At 34.5% G+C, this 17672-nt stretch overlaps 2 protein-coding genes across 2 annotated transcripts in view; one reads left to right on the top strand and one right to left on the bottom strand.

Annotated features, from left to right (window-relative positions):
• Ten-a (Teneurin-a transmembrane protein) overlaps positions 1-2140 on the top strand; it is a 38304-nt gene extending 36164 nt beyond the window's left edge. Inside the window, exons 20-22 of the mRNA XM_089704519.1 lie at positions 59-212; positions 304-658; positions 755-2140. Of these exons, the coding sequence (XP_089560645.1) occupies positions 59-212; positions 304-658; positions 755-1746 (1501 nt within the window). The 3' untranslated portion in view covers positions 1747-2140. The remainder of the gene's footprint in view (positions 1-58; positions 213-303; positions 659-754) is intronic.
• Positions 2141-2299: 159 nt separating this feature from the next.
• On the bottom strand, positions 2300-16655 carry Spt20 (transcription factor Spt20 homolog). The gene is made up of 18 exons (XM_089704521.1): positions 16460-16655; positions 16119-16367; positions 15485-15640; positions 14968-15207; positions 14488-14709; positions 14258-14410; positions 13874-14183; positions 13619-13758; positions 12809-12897; positions 12517-12574; positions 11623-11940; positions 11195-11344; positions 10940-11072; positions 10408-10628; positions 9816-9992; positions 7366-7600; positions 6345-6464; positions 2300-5318 (listed from the first exon to the last, which is right to left on the bottom strand). Exons 1-18 carry the CDS (start codon positions 16493-16495, stop codon positions 5233-5235), a joined length of 3093 nt encoding a protein of 1030 aa, XP_089560647.1. The 5' UTR covers positions 16496-16655; the 3' UTR covers positions 2300-5232.
• Between the last annotated feature and the right edge of the window lie 1017 nt (positions 16656-17672).

The raw sequence follows: 17672 nt of genomic DNA, 5'->3' as shown, positions 1-17672 counted from the left end.
TTACATCTTTCCGTTTAGTTTCATGCAAATTTTTAATTATGTATTCATCTTTTTACAGATTATCTACAAGGAAAGATAATTTTGGAAATGTAACACAATTCTTCTATACGAACAAAGCCAAACCGCTTGAAGTTAGTCATATTTATTCCCCTCGAGAAAACAGATTTATTACTTTAGTTTATGATGACCGTGGTCATATTATTTACATGCAGGTAAGACTAAATTGTAGTTAATATTAACAGTTGAAATCTTATTTAAAGTAATTGCAAATTGAGAAATTACAAATGTAATCTTTTTTTTAAGGTTGCTCGACATAAATATTACATTGCAACTGACCAATGCGGAACACCGGTAATGGTATTCAATCAATATGGAGAAGGAATAAGAGAAATCATGAGATCACCATACGGCCACATAGTATACGACTCAAATCCATATTTATATTTGCCTGTAGACTACTGTGGTGGACTTCTAGATCAAGTTACATCTTTAGTTCATATGTCAAATGGGAAAGTATACGATCCGCTGATAGGACAGTGGATGTCTCCATTGTGGGAGAGTCTTATTGAAAGAATTCACGACCCCACTCACCTGCACCTTTACAGATTTAATGGAAACGACCCTATTAATGTGAGGCCGCAAAATAAAAAGCCAACTGGTAAATATTCCAAATACAATAATTCAATATCCTTCTTTTTATATAATTTCATATCTTACGTTTGAATGCTTCATTAATTTCGTATTTTCTTTTCAGATCATTTATCTTGGTTAGAATTATTGGGGTATGATACTAAGAGTCTTGCACCTCAACTGTACCCGGATGAATTGCCAGGTGGTTCTGTCTTGCCAAGAATACCTCAAGGACGACCAATATGGGGAATGGCTCCCGATTTAAGTGGTCCAGGCCTTCCTTATGCAACATCACTTCTGCCGAGCGTTAGCATTGAATCAGGATTTTTGTCACACATGTCAAATAAAAGAATTGCCGACTTCCGCAGTCTATCGATACCCGCTATGTCTGCTCTCAAAGCTGATGCCCTCGATCTCACTCCTAAGCGGATCGGTTCCGATTCTGAACCTCCCTTCGGACGAGGCATTTTAGTTTCAAGAAATTCACGCGGTAGAGCCGTGGTCACAACCGTGCCTTCGGCTAACGCTATCTATCGCGACGTTTACACATCAGTATTTAATCGATCTCATCTGCTGCCCTTTTCGTTTGTGGTGCACGGTGACCAACAAGACGTCTTCTATTTCGTCAAGGAAGAAACTTGGCGCGCCGCCGACGATAAGCAACAGTTGAAGCGAATGCAGGGCAAGCTCAATGTCACATTCCACGAAGTGGCGGAAGGCGGACGCTCATACGCAGACGTGAAGATACACGGCCAAACGAGTATCGTCAACTTACGATACGGTACTAGCGCCGAACGGGAGAAACAGCGCCTTCTGCATCACGCCAAAGCGTCCGCCATAAGGAAGGCGTGGCACCGGGAGCGCGAGATCCTGCGCGCCGGCATGGGCGGGTCGATGGACTGGTCGGCGGCGGAGCTGGACGAGATCCAGAAGGCGGGGTCGGCGGGCGCGTACGAGGGCGAGTACGTGCACGACGTGGCGCGCTACCCCGAGCTGGCGGAGGACCCGTACAACATCCGCTTCGTGGCGCGGCGCTCCGAGCGCGCGGAGCGGCGCCGGCGGAAGCGCGACGACTGCACAGCGCCCTGGTGGCTCGCGTGGGACGACCTCTGCTAGTCACGCCGCCATCCATATGCCAAATCGAGTGAATGCGATCTATGTGTCTAGTGTGTGCGTGAATGGTGAAGGACGCGTGTGCGAGTGTACAAATATATTTTGTAAATAGTATCTATTAATTGTTAATTGTTGATGTATGTATGTAGACGCGAATCCCTATCGCTGTGTAAATATTAAATTTTATTTGCAGGGAGAGAATGGACCTTTTGAGAGGACTGATATTAAATTAAATAAATATAATGTATTGTATGTATAAATAAGATTTATGTGAATATGAAATTATTTATACTTATTTATCGGTAAAAAAGCTTCGATCGTGTCCAATGTTCTTATAAATTTAGATGAAGACTATTTGAAAGAATAATAAAAAGGCATACTTTTTTAACCAAATTAATGTTGTGTTGAAACTTTTTTTAACCCTTCCTTTTCCATCTCGACTTGCAACAACATCAATAATCATCAATCAATTAATAATTTCTTATCTAAATTAAATTTACCATCAACAAGCAATAAATATAAAATGGCAGAGGAAAAGATATTAATAATGCAAATATTGTGTAAAACTTATTTATTCATGTTCGAAACGTCAATCTCTGAACAACATACTCAAGTTAATCTATACAATATCAATTTATACACAAATCCATCAACGCATTCATATATATCTTATTATACATTCGTTATAAGCGTTAAGACGCACATCACATATCATTTTAAAATATATTTACATTACCTACATTAACATAAAGTACTAAGACACTGGAAACTTTATACAACTGACTGTCACATAATATTGGGTTGTATAAAAAAATCTCCTTTTAAAAATATACACATTAATATACGCTATAATAGACATTTACATTCGGTTAAATTTCTGAGTTAATATTTAAAAATTCCTCTACATATTGAGCTACATGTCCATACACAAATGAGATCAACAATTCGCACGATTTGACTACTTCATATTAAATAAATATATTTCTTGTATTTCACGACCGTCTCTATCTATTATTATATACCTATTTATGAACTTTTTCGCTTATTGCCGATGCTATAAGAACACAATTGATAAAACTTGAAAATAGTGTGAAATCGGAAATCCAAGAAATATATAATATTATAAAATGTGTAAACAGCTAAGCTCCGGGTCTAACCACAAGCTGTTTACACATTCGATACAACAATACACAAATATAATTTGCATGAAATAAAATAACGTTTAATAAAATAATTAAAATTGTGCGCCAGATTGTACATAACACTTGATCTCTACTTCGACCTCAATGATAAATTAATGAAGAGATTAAAACGAGACACGAAACTCGGCATTTCAAATCTCGTTTTTAAATCAGTCTACACCATTTCCAAAATTAACATTCGTATGCAAACAAGCACATGGACATGGTCATAATTATGACTACTTAAAACTTTAAGTCATTTAATTCACAATATTATTAGCCAATTAAAATTATTTGTGCACCACAACGCTCAAAACAATAAAATATTTCATTACAAGAGAGTCCTCGTCAAAATAAATATATAGCGCCAAGCTTTTTTAAAAATTCTGACTGGTTTTATTATTTCTGTACAACGCGAGGAACATGTTTTTAACGTTACTATTTTAATAAAATCGTATTATATTCAGTTATTATTTTTATATATCTAATTCATTTAGATATTAATATTTCCATTCAACAGCCTTTGTGGGTGAACGTCAAACCAATAAAACAGTTTTAATATAAGCTATAAATAAGACAGCTTTCATACAATAAAATATTACCATTAGAAAATTATGTCCTAAACAAGAATATTCTAAAACCAATCACCCGTCAACCACGACTTTACAAATAAAATATATTAACAACAACTTTTGAACACAGTAACACACGTGACACGACGCAAATTCAACTTATATTATATAACATTATTTTAATTTCATTGTGATGTAACGCGACAACAATTATAATACAAATTTACAATTTTTACAATACACAGGTATACGTTTCTTGTACTTTCTTCAATGGTTAATTACGAATTAATTTTTCTTGGAACTGGCCCATAATACTGATTTTACAATGTGAAACAAAAGCAGGTTTAATTTCGTTTTAAGTACAATTGACTCATCCTTCCCTTAGGGAAAAACTGTAGGTAATACGATCTATAGAAATCACTGCATGAGAAAACCAATAAATTTAAACGAACAACAAGGAACAAATTCTCCTTATTCGTAAATATATAACCTTAATCAATACACTAGTCTCTTATTTGGGCAGTAGTAAGCATAGGATGTTTCATATGGGGTTAGTTATAATTGAAAATTTTAGTAAGCAGTGGTACAAACAAGTTATAAGACTAGAAGAACAAGGAATATATAAAAGGAAAATATAGCGACCTGATTGATATTTCCTATACATAATTCACCTACTACTTAATTAATTCGTTGATTGTTCATACCACTTTACGTTGTAAACGACGTGGAATATTGACGTTTCAGGCATGCATTTTCTGGATACATATAAAAAATACCCATGTGGTGCCATCTACACTACTATCGAATAAGGCTTTTATCGTATTTAACAGCCTATTATTTACTATATTGTTCGCTAGCATAGAGGAAACTGTAACAACCCAGTGTATGCACCCTGCTAGATCAAGAAGTATATATTGCTGTTCGAATATTGCCTTATCGAACTACGTAATAAGGTTCAAATTACGAATACGCGTACCCTACGCGTAAAATTATTAAAATAATACAATTAAAATCATTATTAACACTAATTTCATGCAATTAATTAAAAGATTAAAAAAATCGTGCTATAAATATTTTCAAATTTTTCAAATACATGATTACTTTAATTAATTACCATAATATATATTGCAATTTATCCATCGGCCTATCAAATTCAATTGTTTGATCAAACCCTCGTTAATAAAATAAAAATTAAAAAAAATTCAATGCCTCGTTCTGATTTACTTTAGGAAGCTTCTAGGCAAAGAAAGATGGCTATTTAAATGAAGGATCAAAATAATTAATTTGAACCTTAATACGCAGAAAATTGGTTAAGTAATTGAACGGTGTTTTACTTATAATTTAAACCACATCCATGTCATGATCAAGCAAAAACTAATGCGCATTCAAACCCCATACATAACGTTTGTGACATAAAAATATACACGATAACTTTGTATATAAAATATTGCGTTTGCACGATTAAAAATTATCATTTTATTTTATTATTTTATATATTGGAGATATTTATTGTAACAAAATGAATTCGTCAGTCTCATTCGGCGATTTTTAAAATAGTACGTATAAATTTACAATAGTTGAACATCTGGCATAAATAAGTTCAATGTTTGGATTCCATCGATTGGCTATTCGCATATTGCACGGATACACTCATCACTGTCACCTTAAATAAATTTCATCTACTTGCACTTATTTACAATTTAACTAACGGCAGTGTGGTGTACATAAAGTCTTTACTATGAACTGTCCGGGTTCGATTTCCGCCTCACCTGGTGCGCGTTCAGCGTTTGCGTTTGGGGCTGAGTAATGAATTGAGCAGTGCCTGGAAACGAAAATACATGTACTATTAAACCAAACAAATCTATTTATGCAATTGTGATTTAAATGATAATTATCTGAATTGGTTCAGGTTGAAATTAATTAATCCCCGCATGTTCAGACAAACTTGCCACAGATAATAAATGTGTCGATAAATTCGGTAGAATAGTCGGGCGCATCTTCGTATATTATTGTATCTATACATTTGTGTTGTCCGTGTAAAACACATAACATAAAAAATGAATGAAATGAAAAGTGTCAGTTAGGCTATCAGAGACATTATTACCGAAATTTCACAGCTTTTTGTATGGTATAGAATAGAATAGAAAACACTTTATTGTACAATGTACACAAAAATAACATTTACAGAATAGATAACTTAAAATAAATGTACAAGTTGGCGGCCTTATCGCTTAAAAGCGATTTCTTCCAGACAACCTTGGGATATAGGAAAAGTAAATCATTAAAAAGGAAGGAAGTGCATACATATACAAGAAAGTAGTGGTATTTAAAAGAGAATATGTTAAGCGATAAAACCAGCGCAAAATTTGACAACTATTCATTAAACAATTTAACCACACCAAGTCAAAAATATTCACAAGTATAGAAAAACAGATGAATGTATAGTCCATTGACGAGGATAATGAGTCATTGATAAAAATACCAAATTCCACCATGGAGGCGAATATCATTTTTACTGCGTGTAACTCAGAAACGGTAGGATATAGGAAAAAATGATTTATGTACAACATGTAGATAATTTTATGGCCTTTCAACTTTTCCTTGAAAGTTATTCTCTAACATGTACCGTTTTTGAGATTTAAGCGAAAAATTAAAAAATGGACCCATTCCCCCCCTCTCCCCACTCCGGGGCTCCTCCTAGTGTCCCGGGGTTTTAGTATGTTTATTACCTAGGGACTCTTGAAATGTTTCCGAAGAAACATCTTACGTTACTAACTCACGCACTCTAGACCCCCTTGGAGGGACTCATTCAATGGACTAGTAGGATAAGAAAGGGAATGTGTCTCACCGGCGGGCTGCAGCGCGGCGCGCGGGGCGGGGCGCGCGAGGCGGGCGGGGCGCGCGCCGCGCACCACCTGCACCGTGCCGCCGCGCACGCCACCCTTCACGCCCGCTGACATCAGTTGCGCTGCAACCATATGGATGATTATTATAATTATACTAACATTTCTTAGGGCTGATGTTTCAATCCTTAGTTAATACTTATTCGTCGAATAATGTATAAAACTACATTTTAAAAACGTAATCTAATTGCCCGTATTTGACAGTTTACGTGACATTTTAATATTATCGTGTAATACTTTATTGGACGGATAAGTTTTATCCAAGCATTGAAAAATCGGCCCTTACTGGTATTTCTGAAAACAATAAAATTGGCATTTTAGCTGTTTTGGAAACTTTTATTTTATTTGATGAATTGAACAATCTCAGATATGGTTTGTGGTTTGAAATTCGAATGCAGAAAAAAATAAAAATAGAATTGCCATTCTTGTTTTTATTTTCTTATTTGTTATTTCATTTAGTAAAGTGACCAAATAGAATCACAATAGCTAAAGTTCAATAAAACAGCGTGCGAATCAGTACATTTATACGTTAGATTACGTTACAGACAAAATTAAGCCATCGCACAATTTAAAGAAGGTTCATGGTCGTTTGTACGATTGAAATAAATTTCGTAAGGCCATCGTGTGACGACAAGATTCACCGTGAACACATTTTAAGCGAAATTGTAAATCCGTTGATTTAAATGACACAATAAAGTAAAATTTATAAGGTGCCAAAGAATTTTGTAAATGCCAAATCCACGACTTTTTCAATACTTTCGTAATAATGGATACATAAAATAACATATATAAATGATAATAGCTATTCGATAATATATTAGATATTCAAATATGGCATTTAAAAAACTAAATTAAAAATTTCAATTTACACGATTCCAATCCTGCTAATATATTACATATATACAAACTTATAAATAGCCTTTAAATACTTCACATTTTAAACACCTCTAAATACTGTCTACTTACCAATAGGCAAACTGAGCACAGAAGGCTGGTTAGCAAGCACCACAGAAGTAGTCGGCGGGACCGATACGAACAAACTACTAGGTGCACCAGACACATTAAGTGACAATGATATAGGTGCCGCCAACCCCGGGATCTGCACTTGTACGTTCTGAACACCCTGTAGCCCCGCCAACCCCGGCAACCCCTGCAGCCCTTGTAACCCCTGTAGCGTCTGCAGCGATGTCAGGCTCACACCCTGCACGAGAGATAATGACATTAATAATAATTATTTTTACATTTTTAAGATAGTAATAACAGAATAGACAGACGAAAATCAAACAAATAGTTAAAAAAATTTAAATGCCTAAAAATTATATATTGGGGATCAGTGGCGGTACGTTCATACAAGCCGAAAAGCCCGGCTTGCCTTAGAAATTCGCTACGAGACAGAAAAATACCTATATTCACGTTTGAATATTCGCGCGCAATGAGCAATTCATAATCTGCTCCGAATTCAATGAAAACTCACCTACAATATAATACATATATGTATAATACGCCTAGCATAAAATAATGACGAATTCGAGTAAACTTTTTAATTTCATCCTTCTTCCCATCGGAATAAGGTCGTACCTTTTATTTGGACGTTACAACCTAAATTGGATGGATTATAAACAGTGCGGTGTCTCGCTTGCACGCGTGGGCTTTTACCGGGCTTTGCGCTCATCTCTTCTAACGTATGAAATTTCGTCGGAGTAGATACATACCTAGCTATAGAACTCTATAGCAATTTCTAAGGGAAAAAATGCCCGGCTTTAACAGTGTGAAGATAGTTACGATTGCGCGAACGAACGTCGTGAATATTATTGTTAAATTATAGTTTGTTTGAGCGGGTGAATATACCGGTGTAATTTAGGTTAAGTTTTTCGAATTTTGTTGTAAAATAAGTGTCGCGACAGCAGATTGTGTTGTAAATTGTGGTGGTTTGCTTTGTGCTCAGCGGGGGAAAGGTAAATTTCTTCATCAAAACCAACTCCCGATTTGTGCATTACCGAAACTAGTACATTAAGTCACATAAACGAAATTTCAATTGTAATGTTTACGAACGATTTCATGAATGAGAATTGCTTTGAAGAAGCCTTTCCCCAGCTGTTGAAACTTGCACATATTTTGGTAGTTACGATTCCTGCTAGTAAATAGGTAGTAGTTCTTCCACGGAGCGTGCTTTCTCATCGTTAAATCGTATTCATGGGTATGTACGTATTAATTATTATTGTCGAGCCAATTTAATAGGCAACATTTGACGTCTATCAATTTTATCTTCGAAGAGAGGTAACCTGCTTAAAAACATCGATTAAAGTGAATTAATCGATACGGATTTGAAACATTTGTCAATCGAATTTATTGATTTATGATAATTTTTATTCACAAGTAATCAATGCATTCGATTCTAGATGTCAGATTTCGATTTTTAGAGTAACGTCTCTGGTATTTAAAAAGAAAAAAGGTTTATTGACACAAAATTGTAGTGACGTCAGTTCTTCAATTCAGAAATTGTTTATTATGTTTAAAATGGTTTATCAGTAAAATGAAATCTTAAAATTACTTGTATCGGTCATTGTTATTATAAATATGTAGTCGTAATTGAAAAAAGTCAAGCAAATGTGCAGTTCTAACAAAACGAAATATCATGTTATTCTATGTCGTCGTCACTAGGTTACGTTCTTGAATTTTGTTGAACTGTCAAATGTTGCCTATTAAAATGGCTCTACTATAAGAAATACGTATAAGTATTTATTTGGCCAAGAACGCCTTTCTGTATTAGGTATCAATAATTGCCATAGAAAAGTAGCTGTTAGGTACCTAATTGAATTCTAAAACAAACACCTACTTTCTATAATTCCGATGTTATAAAATCTTTCCTTCAGAAAGATTGGCGTTTTGAATTAGAATATAAATGATCTGTACAATTTTATTAATAATATAATGTCATACAGTTTTATATAATTTATCGATTTTAATAATAAACGTTTGACTCAACTGTTTGCGGGCGCGCGTGAAAAAAGAAGATTCGGTATGTAGGTAATATTATGTTCACGTTTTTTTATAAGTTTTATACGAACATAATTACACAGTATACCTAGGTAGGTATCTTATTAATGAAAAGGGTACCCATCAAACATTTTGAAAAATTTGCGCTTGCCCAGTCCTTACACCCTAGGCACGCCACTGTTGGGGATATGCAGAATTTAAACCTGATTCCAATAAGTGGAATCAGGTTTAAATCCTGCATGACCAACACAAATAATTAATTAATGCACTCCCTATATAGTCTTAGAGTCCGGAAAAAAACGTAGTAAAAGGATTATAGGCCTCTGCTTTATACCTTAATTATGATTTACAATATTGATACTTATTCCTATTACATTAAGATTCAAAATACAGTTTTTTTATAAGGTGCAAAAGTTTACCTGTAAATGACACACAGGTTGCGCGGTTTGCTGCTGCGGTTGCGGCTGCGGTTGCGCTTGCTGCTGATGCGCCTGCGCAGTCGCAGTCTCTTCACCGCCCATCAAACGCTCCAATAGCGCACTCTCACTACTAGATACGTTCGTTGATTCCCCGTCTCGAGTGTATGCACTCATAACCTGGAATTTTTCATACCATAATTAATATAGGAAAATAATAATAGCTGGACTAGACTGCTTATGGTCATTGAGGATGTAAGGAATTTCAAATGTTTGTGTATTGCACTTCAGCGGATTGTTTGTTAACAAAAATGCCACAGACATATCGTTAAAACATACAATTTTGATTGATAATTTATTTTATACATTCAATTTCTCTGAAATTCCTGTCTCCCACTAACGTATATAAGAACGATTGAGAAGCGTTTGCATTACACTACTTGCTGTATATGCTACTGTTGTGTATAAATGGGCAGCGTATGTGACGCAGTTGTTGCGGCAATGAGTCTCGCGCCCGCAATGGACACCGTTCGAGTTAGCAGCTTGTGCTCGAGCGAGTTATCCACTGTGACGTCACGTGTACGTATTACATTACCTGCTGAGTATACGTTGGCAGCGTGTGCGACGCAGTTGTTGCGGCAATGAGCCTCGCGCCCGCAATGGACACCGTTCGAGTTAGCAGTTTATGCTCGAGCGAGTTATCCGCTGATGACGTCACGTGCGTCATTGCTGCGGGCGCGCTATTGAGCAAGTTCAATATCGTAGCGTTACTGCTCGCTGTACTCGCCACTGACTTTGCCGCATTTTGGTTTGCAGCTGCAATGGAATTTTAACTTTATGATTATACACATGGGGTAGAAAATTATAGGGCAGTAAATACCTACATACATTATTCCATTATATATATATCCATACATTATTCCTATATTCATTTTCACTATATACTTTTCACTATTTGTTGAGGGTGCAATTTAGATTTAAATACCTAATGTTCCGATTATGCTATGCTATCATTTTTGTAATTGTACTTGTGTATTCTCCAAATAAATAAATATTCCTTTTGAAAATTAATGATGAAACAGTATCATTAAAGAACCGGCGAACATTTTCACAATAATTATACTCACCTTGCTGGAACTGCTGCGCTGAATTCATAAGACTGGTGACGAGAGCGCTGATCGCTGGATTTGTCGACCTCGGCTTTGTAACTGTTGTCTTTTGCTGCGTAGTCGTTGCACTCGTATATTGAATAGTCTGTACCTGTACCAAATAATTTTGGATACTTAAGACACAAAAAACTGAACACAAAAGAAACACAACTTAATTTTACAAACATATTTGGTACGAAAATCTTTATTCATGGTAAATTCAGTTGATCTTACTTGTGATGTGCCAGCAGAAGACATCAAGGGGTGTTGAATGTGAATTATCGCCGACTGCATTTTCTGTGGGTTGAGTGGTTGCGGAGGATTCGTTAATTGTTGAGCCAACAGCTGATTTGTGGACGCCTGCGTCGAATGAATATCGTGAACCTGTAGAACACACAAATAAAAAATGATTGAATGAAATAGTAACAATTCAAGGTCAATTTATAATCCACTAGCTGTGCCTCGCGGTTTTGCTCGCGTGGCTCCGCTCCTGTTGGTCTTACATGATGATATACACCCTATAGCCTTCCTCGAAAAATAGGCTTTCTAACACCGAAATAATTTTTCAAATCGGACCAGTATTTACTGAGATTAGCGCGTTCAAACAAACAAACAAACTCTTCAGCTTAATAATACTACAAACATAATTTGTTAATACTCACTTGCGGAGACAGCCGTGGTGTGGGCGAAGGTTGCTGTTTGAGAGCTGACTCAACAACGCCCGCAACCGCAGGAACGCTGGCCACAGCCGGCACTGTAGTTACGTTGCCGACCGTACCCACAACCGTGCCAACATTGGGTACGTTACCCACGTTGGCCACATTACCCACGTTAGCCACGTTGGCGACGTTGCCAACGGTTCCGACGACCGTGCCAACGTTGGCAACATTGGCGACGTTGCCGACCGTACCCACGACCGTGCCGACCGCGGTCACTCCACCGACCGTACCAACGGTGGCAACTTGCTGCAGTTGCGCTTGCTGAAAAATGGCGCATATTTTAAGTTTGATATTAAAATTGTTATTTGTTTTAATAAAATATGCAAAAATATATGGTTGTTTTATTTTCCACATATTTAAATCTACATATTAAATAATAAAATCTTCACACTTAACTTGTTACACAAAATTGTTGAGTAAATACATAATTATTCATTATAATACATTTAAGATATGAGGTACACAAATAATATTATGTGAATATTGTGTTATAAACTTGATATTAAATATAATAAAATAAATAAACATATTCAAGACTAGATTTCCGCCCGCGGCTTCGCCCGCGTTCTCAAAGAAAAACTCGCATAGTTCCCGTTCCCGTGGAATTTCCGGGACAAAACCTATCCTATGTGTTAATCCAAGATACCCTCTATATGTGTGCTAAATTTCATTGTAATCGGTTCAGTAGTATTTGCGTGAAAGAGTAACAAACACACACACATCCTCACAAACTTTCGCATTTTTAATATTATCAAAAAAAAATATAAATAATAGTAGGATATGATAGGGTAGGATAGGATAGGATAGGATAGGAAGTAGGATACTCTGAATACTCACCAATATAGGCAGTTGCCTGGTATTTGGATGAGCAGTTGGTGTAGCTATTGCTGACGTGCTGAAAATTTATTTATGATACATATTATGTTACATTGAATATTGGCTAAATTATAATATTAAATTAAACATTACTTAAAAATTATGTATGTATATTGTAAATTGTAATCAATTAAATATTAGGAAGTAAATTAAATTAAATTGTACAAATTATTCGAGAAACATGATAAAATAAATGAAAGCATTATTAATTATAAATATAAACTATTATAAGATTAATTAGACAAATTCTTACACAACAGGTACGGTGGTGGCATGTGTTTGAACAGTAGAATTACTGGCAGCCGCTGCCCTCTGCTGCAACAATAAATGCTGTCCTTGTTGCTGCAATATAAATTTATTTACAATTATTCTACAAAATTTTAAATATGCCTTAGATTTCTTGTTGTGATGATACACATTTTTTATTGAAACCCATGACACATTAGAAAATACATTTACTAAATGCACAATGCATTTTAATTAGGCATCTTCACAAATTAGCCATCTTTTTAATATATTATTATATTATGTATTCTGTAAGGCGCAGACAATAAGTCAAGTAGACCAACAAACATCGTCTAGTAAAATTAATTAGTAAATCAATGAGAGCATGTATTTGTATTCATTATTTCTATTTGGCTAGTTCAGGTAAATACAACATGCAACAGCCTTACATGCAACTATCAAAATGTAAACCAGAATATATTGAAACATGCACTGAATGAGTCATTGATGCTCAGTGACAATGGATGAATCTAATTGATGGACAATCATAGTACTATATAAATTTTATGATGTAACACATAGATTTATATTATATCGTCATACAAATGAATATAGAATAAAATTTAGGTTCAACTCTTAACTGTTCTACTAGAGAGAGATAATAACAGAAGGAATTGATTTTTTTTAACAATTATTAGTACTTTGCAAGCTAATTACACTACATCTACAACTCTTTATTTGATATCTGTGTTTATATTTTCAATTTCTTGTCACACTACAATAAAATATTACAGATTCCAGTTACTTTTCTAAGTACATATATTATAATGAAACTCACAATTTCTCTCATGCCACCAGTAAATGATACTCTTGGTAATTGACCAGGTACTATGTGCTTTATCCGAACAGACTTTCGACCTTCCTCTGTGAATATCTCGGTGAACTGTTGTATATACTTATTTGCTTGTAACCGTGAACCTTAAAGTACATTAAATTAAATTAATAAATCACTGCAACATAAATCATTTTTGTTATTTACTTTGTCAATAGAAATTATAATTATTGATATTGCAGAAAATATAAATATTCATACCTAAAGTAAATCGACAAGCAGCGCCATTACGTTCACCTTCTACATGATCTCTATCTACATATAATTCCCCTAAGAATTCCTGATCTGATGGCCTCTGCAATATACTCAATTTTATGTGGAAGAAACCAGCTCCAGCATGCGGTGAAGTTTTCTCCGTTTCCAAAATATATTCCTCAACTAATTGAGGTTGGCAGTCGGGTGTAGGCCTCGGGCGCTCATACGCTCGAGCCAGCCGTAATGGTCCACTTGGTTCCGAGGGTAAAGCTAAAGGTAATGGCTCCATTTTTGGCGGTTCAATTGGTTTGAACACCTGTTAAACAAACATCAACATTAATAAAATTCTTAATTACGTATGATTACTTTTGCTTGTAATAAAATAATCACCTCTGGTGGTTTTTTCGGGTATTTCGACGTAAGTCGTGTATGAGGTACTGACTGTCTACTATTTTTCGCCCTCTGTCGATGTATTAATTCCAATAATTCTAAACCATGATAGTGTGTAAACTGGTCTAATTTCCTCTTTCTATTCACAGCCACCTGTTAATATAACACCATTTGTATAAAGACCTGTAGATATTATTTTCACATTTACATAGATGGAAAAGAAATGAAACCTGTGAAAATCGTTTCGCCTGTCGCCTTATCCGAGGTGTATTAAATAATCGTGGAGCAGCATGCAACCGAGCTGCTAACAATCCCACTGCAGGTCTAGGTTCAAGGCACAGAGGTGGGGCAGCCGCATGAACTAATGCTGCCTCAACTGCCTCTAATGCACTGCGTTCCTCACCTGCCCACCCACATCGACTCCCAATGCACATTGCATCTGTTATTATACTCTGTAATTTACAAAAAATGTATGAGTTTATGGATAAAAAAATATTGAAAGATTTTTTTTTATTTAAGAAATAATTCTTACAATATTGTATCATAATTTTAAAACATACATAGATAAATATAACTTAAAATTAAGAAAGATTACTATCAAAAGATTTGATCATGCCAAAAAACTAAAAAAAAAAGAATTATATCATGAATTAAATGTGTTATGATAATAAACTTGTACATTGATGATAACTTTTCCATTTTTTATATACCTGATTGGTGGGCCTTAATAAAACATGATGAGTATCACACATAAAACTTGGATATGCCTGTCTGTAGTCTCTGACTTGAGCAATAATACATCCTGAATAAAATAAGCAGGAGTGTTCTGATTCCAATAGATCCAATAGCACCACAGGCAGTTCCTCATTGTCTATATAACTTAAGAGCTCTTCCTCCTCATAAGGCCATCTTGGAGTCTCTATGAGGGTCTCATCCTGACTTGTTGATCCCTGAAGATATATCAAAATGATTTAGGTTTTTCAATTTATATTAAAATTCAAGATTTATTATAATAGTTATATGAAATGTATGTAACTTATTTGATGAAAAATATTTAATACAAGTTAGGAGGTGGAATTATTATAAAGGTAATGATTACTTATAAAAGGTAAGAAAAAAATATTGAACAGTTTGGACCAACTGGGTTAAAATAAGTACAATAACAAATTAATCATTTAATAATGTTCAAAAATATATTAATGTTGTTAGGGGAGGCTTTCTACTCACATTTCCATCAGGTGGTTGAAGACACTGTGTATTTCCATTGACTTTAAGAGATAATGAGTAACCCTTATTACCAGGATACAAATTAATTATTAAGGTATTAAGATTGTATGTAGCCAATAACTTTTCTAGTAAATATGATGTAGTTTTAAGCCCTTGCTGTAATTAAAACATATTTATGACAATAAAGACAGGCATATTAATTTTCCTCCTAAAATATATTTATACTTTTATAGTGTAATTATGAATATTTAATGATTAATTACAAAAATATTATATAATGGTTAATTACAAAAAACAAGGTTGATTATTTTTTATAATATCTCCCTCACAACCCCCAGCACAACCCTGCATTTTCTTCTTCTCTTCTGTATCTAACACGCCAATATTTATTCCTGAATAATCTCTAAAAGGATTTGAATCCTAGATTTCTTGTTTTTATAATCTTCCTGTGACCAGGAAGTTTTCTACTCCTTTAAATAGGGTTGAAAATAACAATTTTCTAACATTATCTAGCACGGAAGGAAAATGATACTTACTATCCCATACATAATAAAGCATACTGCTTTCATGAATTAAAAATTATAAATAAAATATTTGTGTATTATCTTGATTATAACAACTTTTAAGAACTTACATAGCTTGCTTGGGATAATTCATCTCTGCTCAAATCATTGTACAATTCATGAAGTTTTTTAAATAAATCAAACTTTTCACTTGTTTTTGTCGACGAGCTACTGGCGCTACGTTGAAACTTCATTCTGGTATCATCAACAGATTCTGCTAGATGCATTTTTTCATGGGTCCAAGTCATTTTATGTTCTGAGACACCACTGTCAAAATGCATTAGGTTTGAATTCACATGTTTAGCCCGATTAAGTATAACCTGTAACAAATAGTATTATTAATTTACGAATTTTCAAGTAAATTTTACAAAATATCCTCAAAACTAATTAAAAAATAATAAGTACTACTTGCCTCTGCTTCCAATGCCGCGTGAATTAAACCATCCATAATGTGATTAATAAAAATAAAATATGTGAGTTCCAGTTACTTTTCTAAGTATATTAATTAATTTTAACATTTTAGGCTTGAGTATTAAGTCATGATTTATTTAAAACGAATACGCTTTATTTATGTTTCACACTGCATGACAGTAAAATAACATGTCCAATGTCCATCAACATTTTTGACAGCAACTTTTGCTGTCGTTTTAAGCGTCGTATTCACGGTCCATCTTGACGTACGTCCCGCCAAGGTCATACACGATGCACGACGCAAAACGACAGTGAATAGTGTTGACGTACGTCAATAATTATTATTATTAGCTTGCTGGACGTGCACGACCAACTTTTCATCCAGCGAGCACCCCCACCACCGCGAACGTCGTGCAGATGGACAGTGAATAGCGCGGACGTACAGCAGATCAGTGTTGCCAACAGAAATTAATGTAAATACTTGGAAACGTGGCCTATTGATATGATTTTTTTGTGATAAAATAGAGTATTGTACTATCATGTAGGCATACTCTATAATCTATAATGCTAAAATACTCTCTTTCACACAATTTTTACTTTAAGTGAGTGCCAGTCGTGTAATATTATGCAAACCCATTATCAAAACCAAAAAAGTCGACTATTTACTGTATCGTCTGTATCCCCAATTCCCCAAGACAAATGTTTGATTTATTTATAAAAATGGTTTGATTTTAGTAGTGATAATTCTATATCTTCACTAAATACAATATCTTTAAAAAAATATTATTGAATTTAATAATTTAGAACAAATTATAGAAGGAAAACTTAATTTACGAAGACTAAACATACCTACATAGGTTGATCCAAAAGTAATGATAATCAATATTAAAAAGTACACATGGACAGTTTATATTCAGAAGTTATTATTTTAAAAGAACTCCAAGGCGAATTGTTGAATAACACAGATTTTATGCAAAAGTCCACTGCAGAAAAATGGCAATTTATTTAAAAAAAAATGTCTTGACGAATTTGTTTGTTTAAAAAAAATGATTAGCTATATACTCTCTGTTCCCGCCACTTCAGCTTTTATTGAAAGAGTCTTTTCGGTCATGAATGTGAAGTGGCGAGAAGAGAGAAACTGTGCTTCATTATAAATTAATTAAAAATGAGCTCTTGAAATATATAAATTTAGATTTGGAATGTTTGGATTCATA

This window comes from Colias philodice, chromosome 15, assembly GCF_061535455.1.
Source record: "Colias philodice isolate Cphi_HAF_F1 chromosome 15, ilColPhil1 Martin Lab GWU primary, whole genome shotgun sequence".
NCBI lineage: Eukaryota > Metazoa > Arthropoda > Insecta > Lepidoptera > Pieridae > Colias > Colias philodice.
The sequence above is the reverse complement of the archived record's forward strand: the minus strand, read 5'-3'. Positions and strand labels throughout refer to the sequence as shown.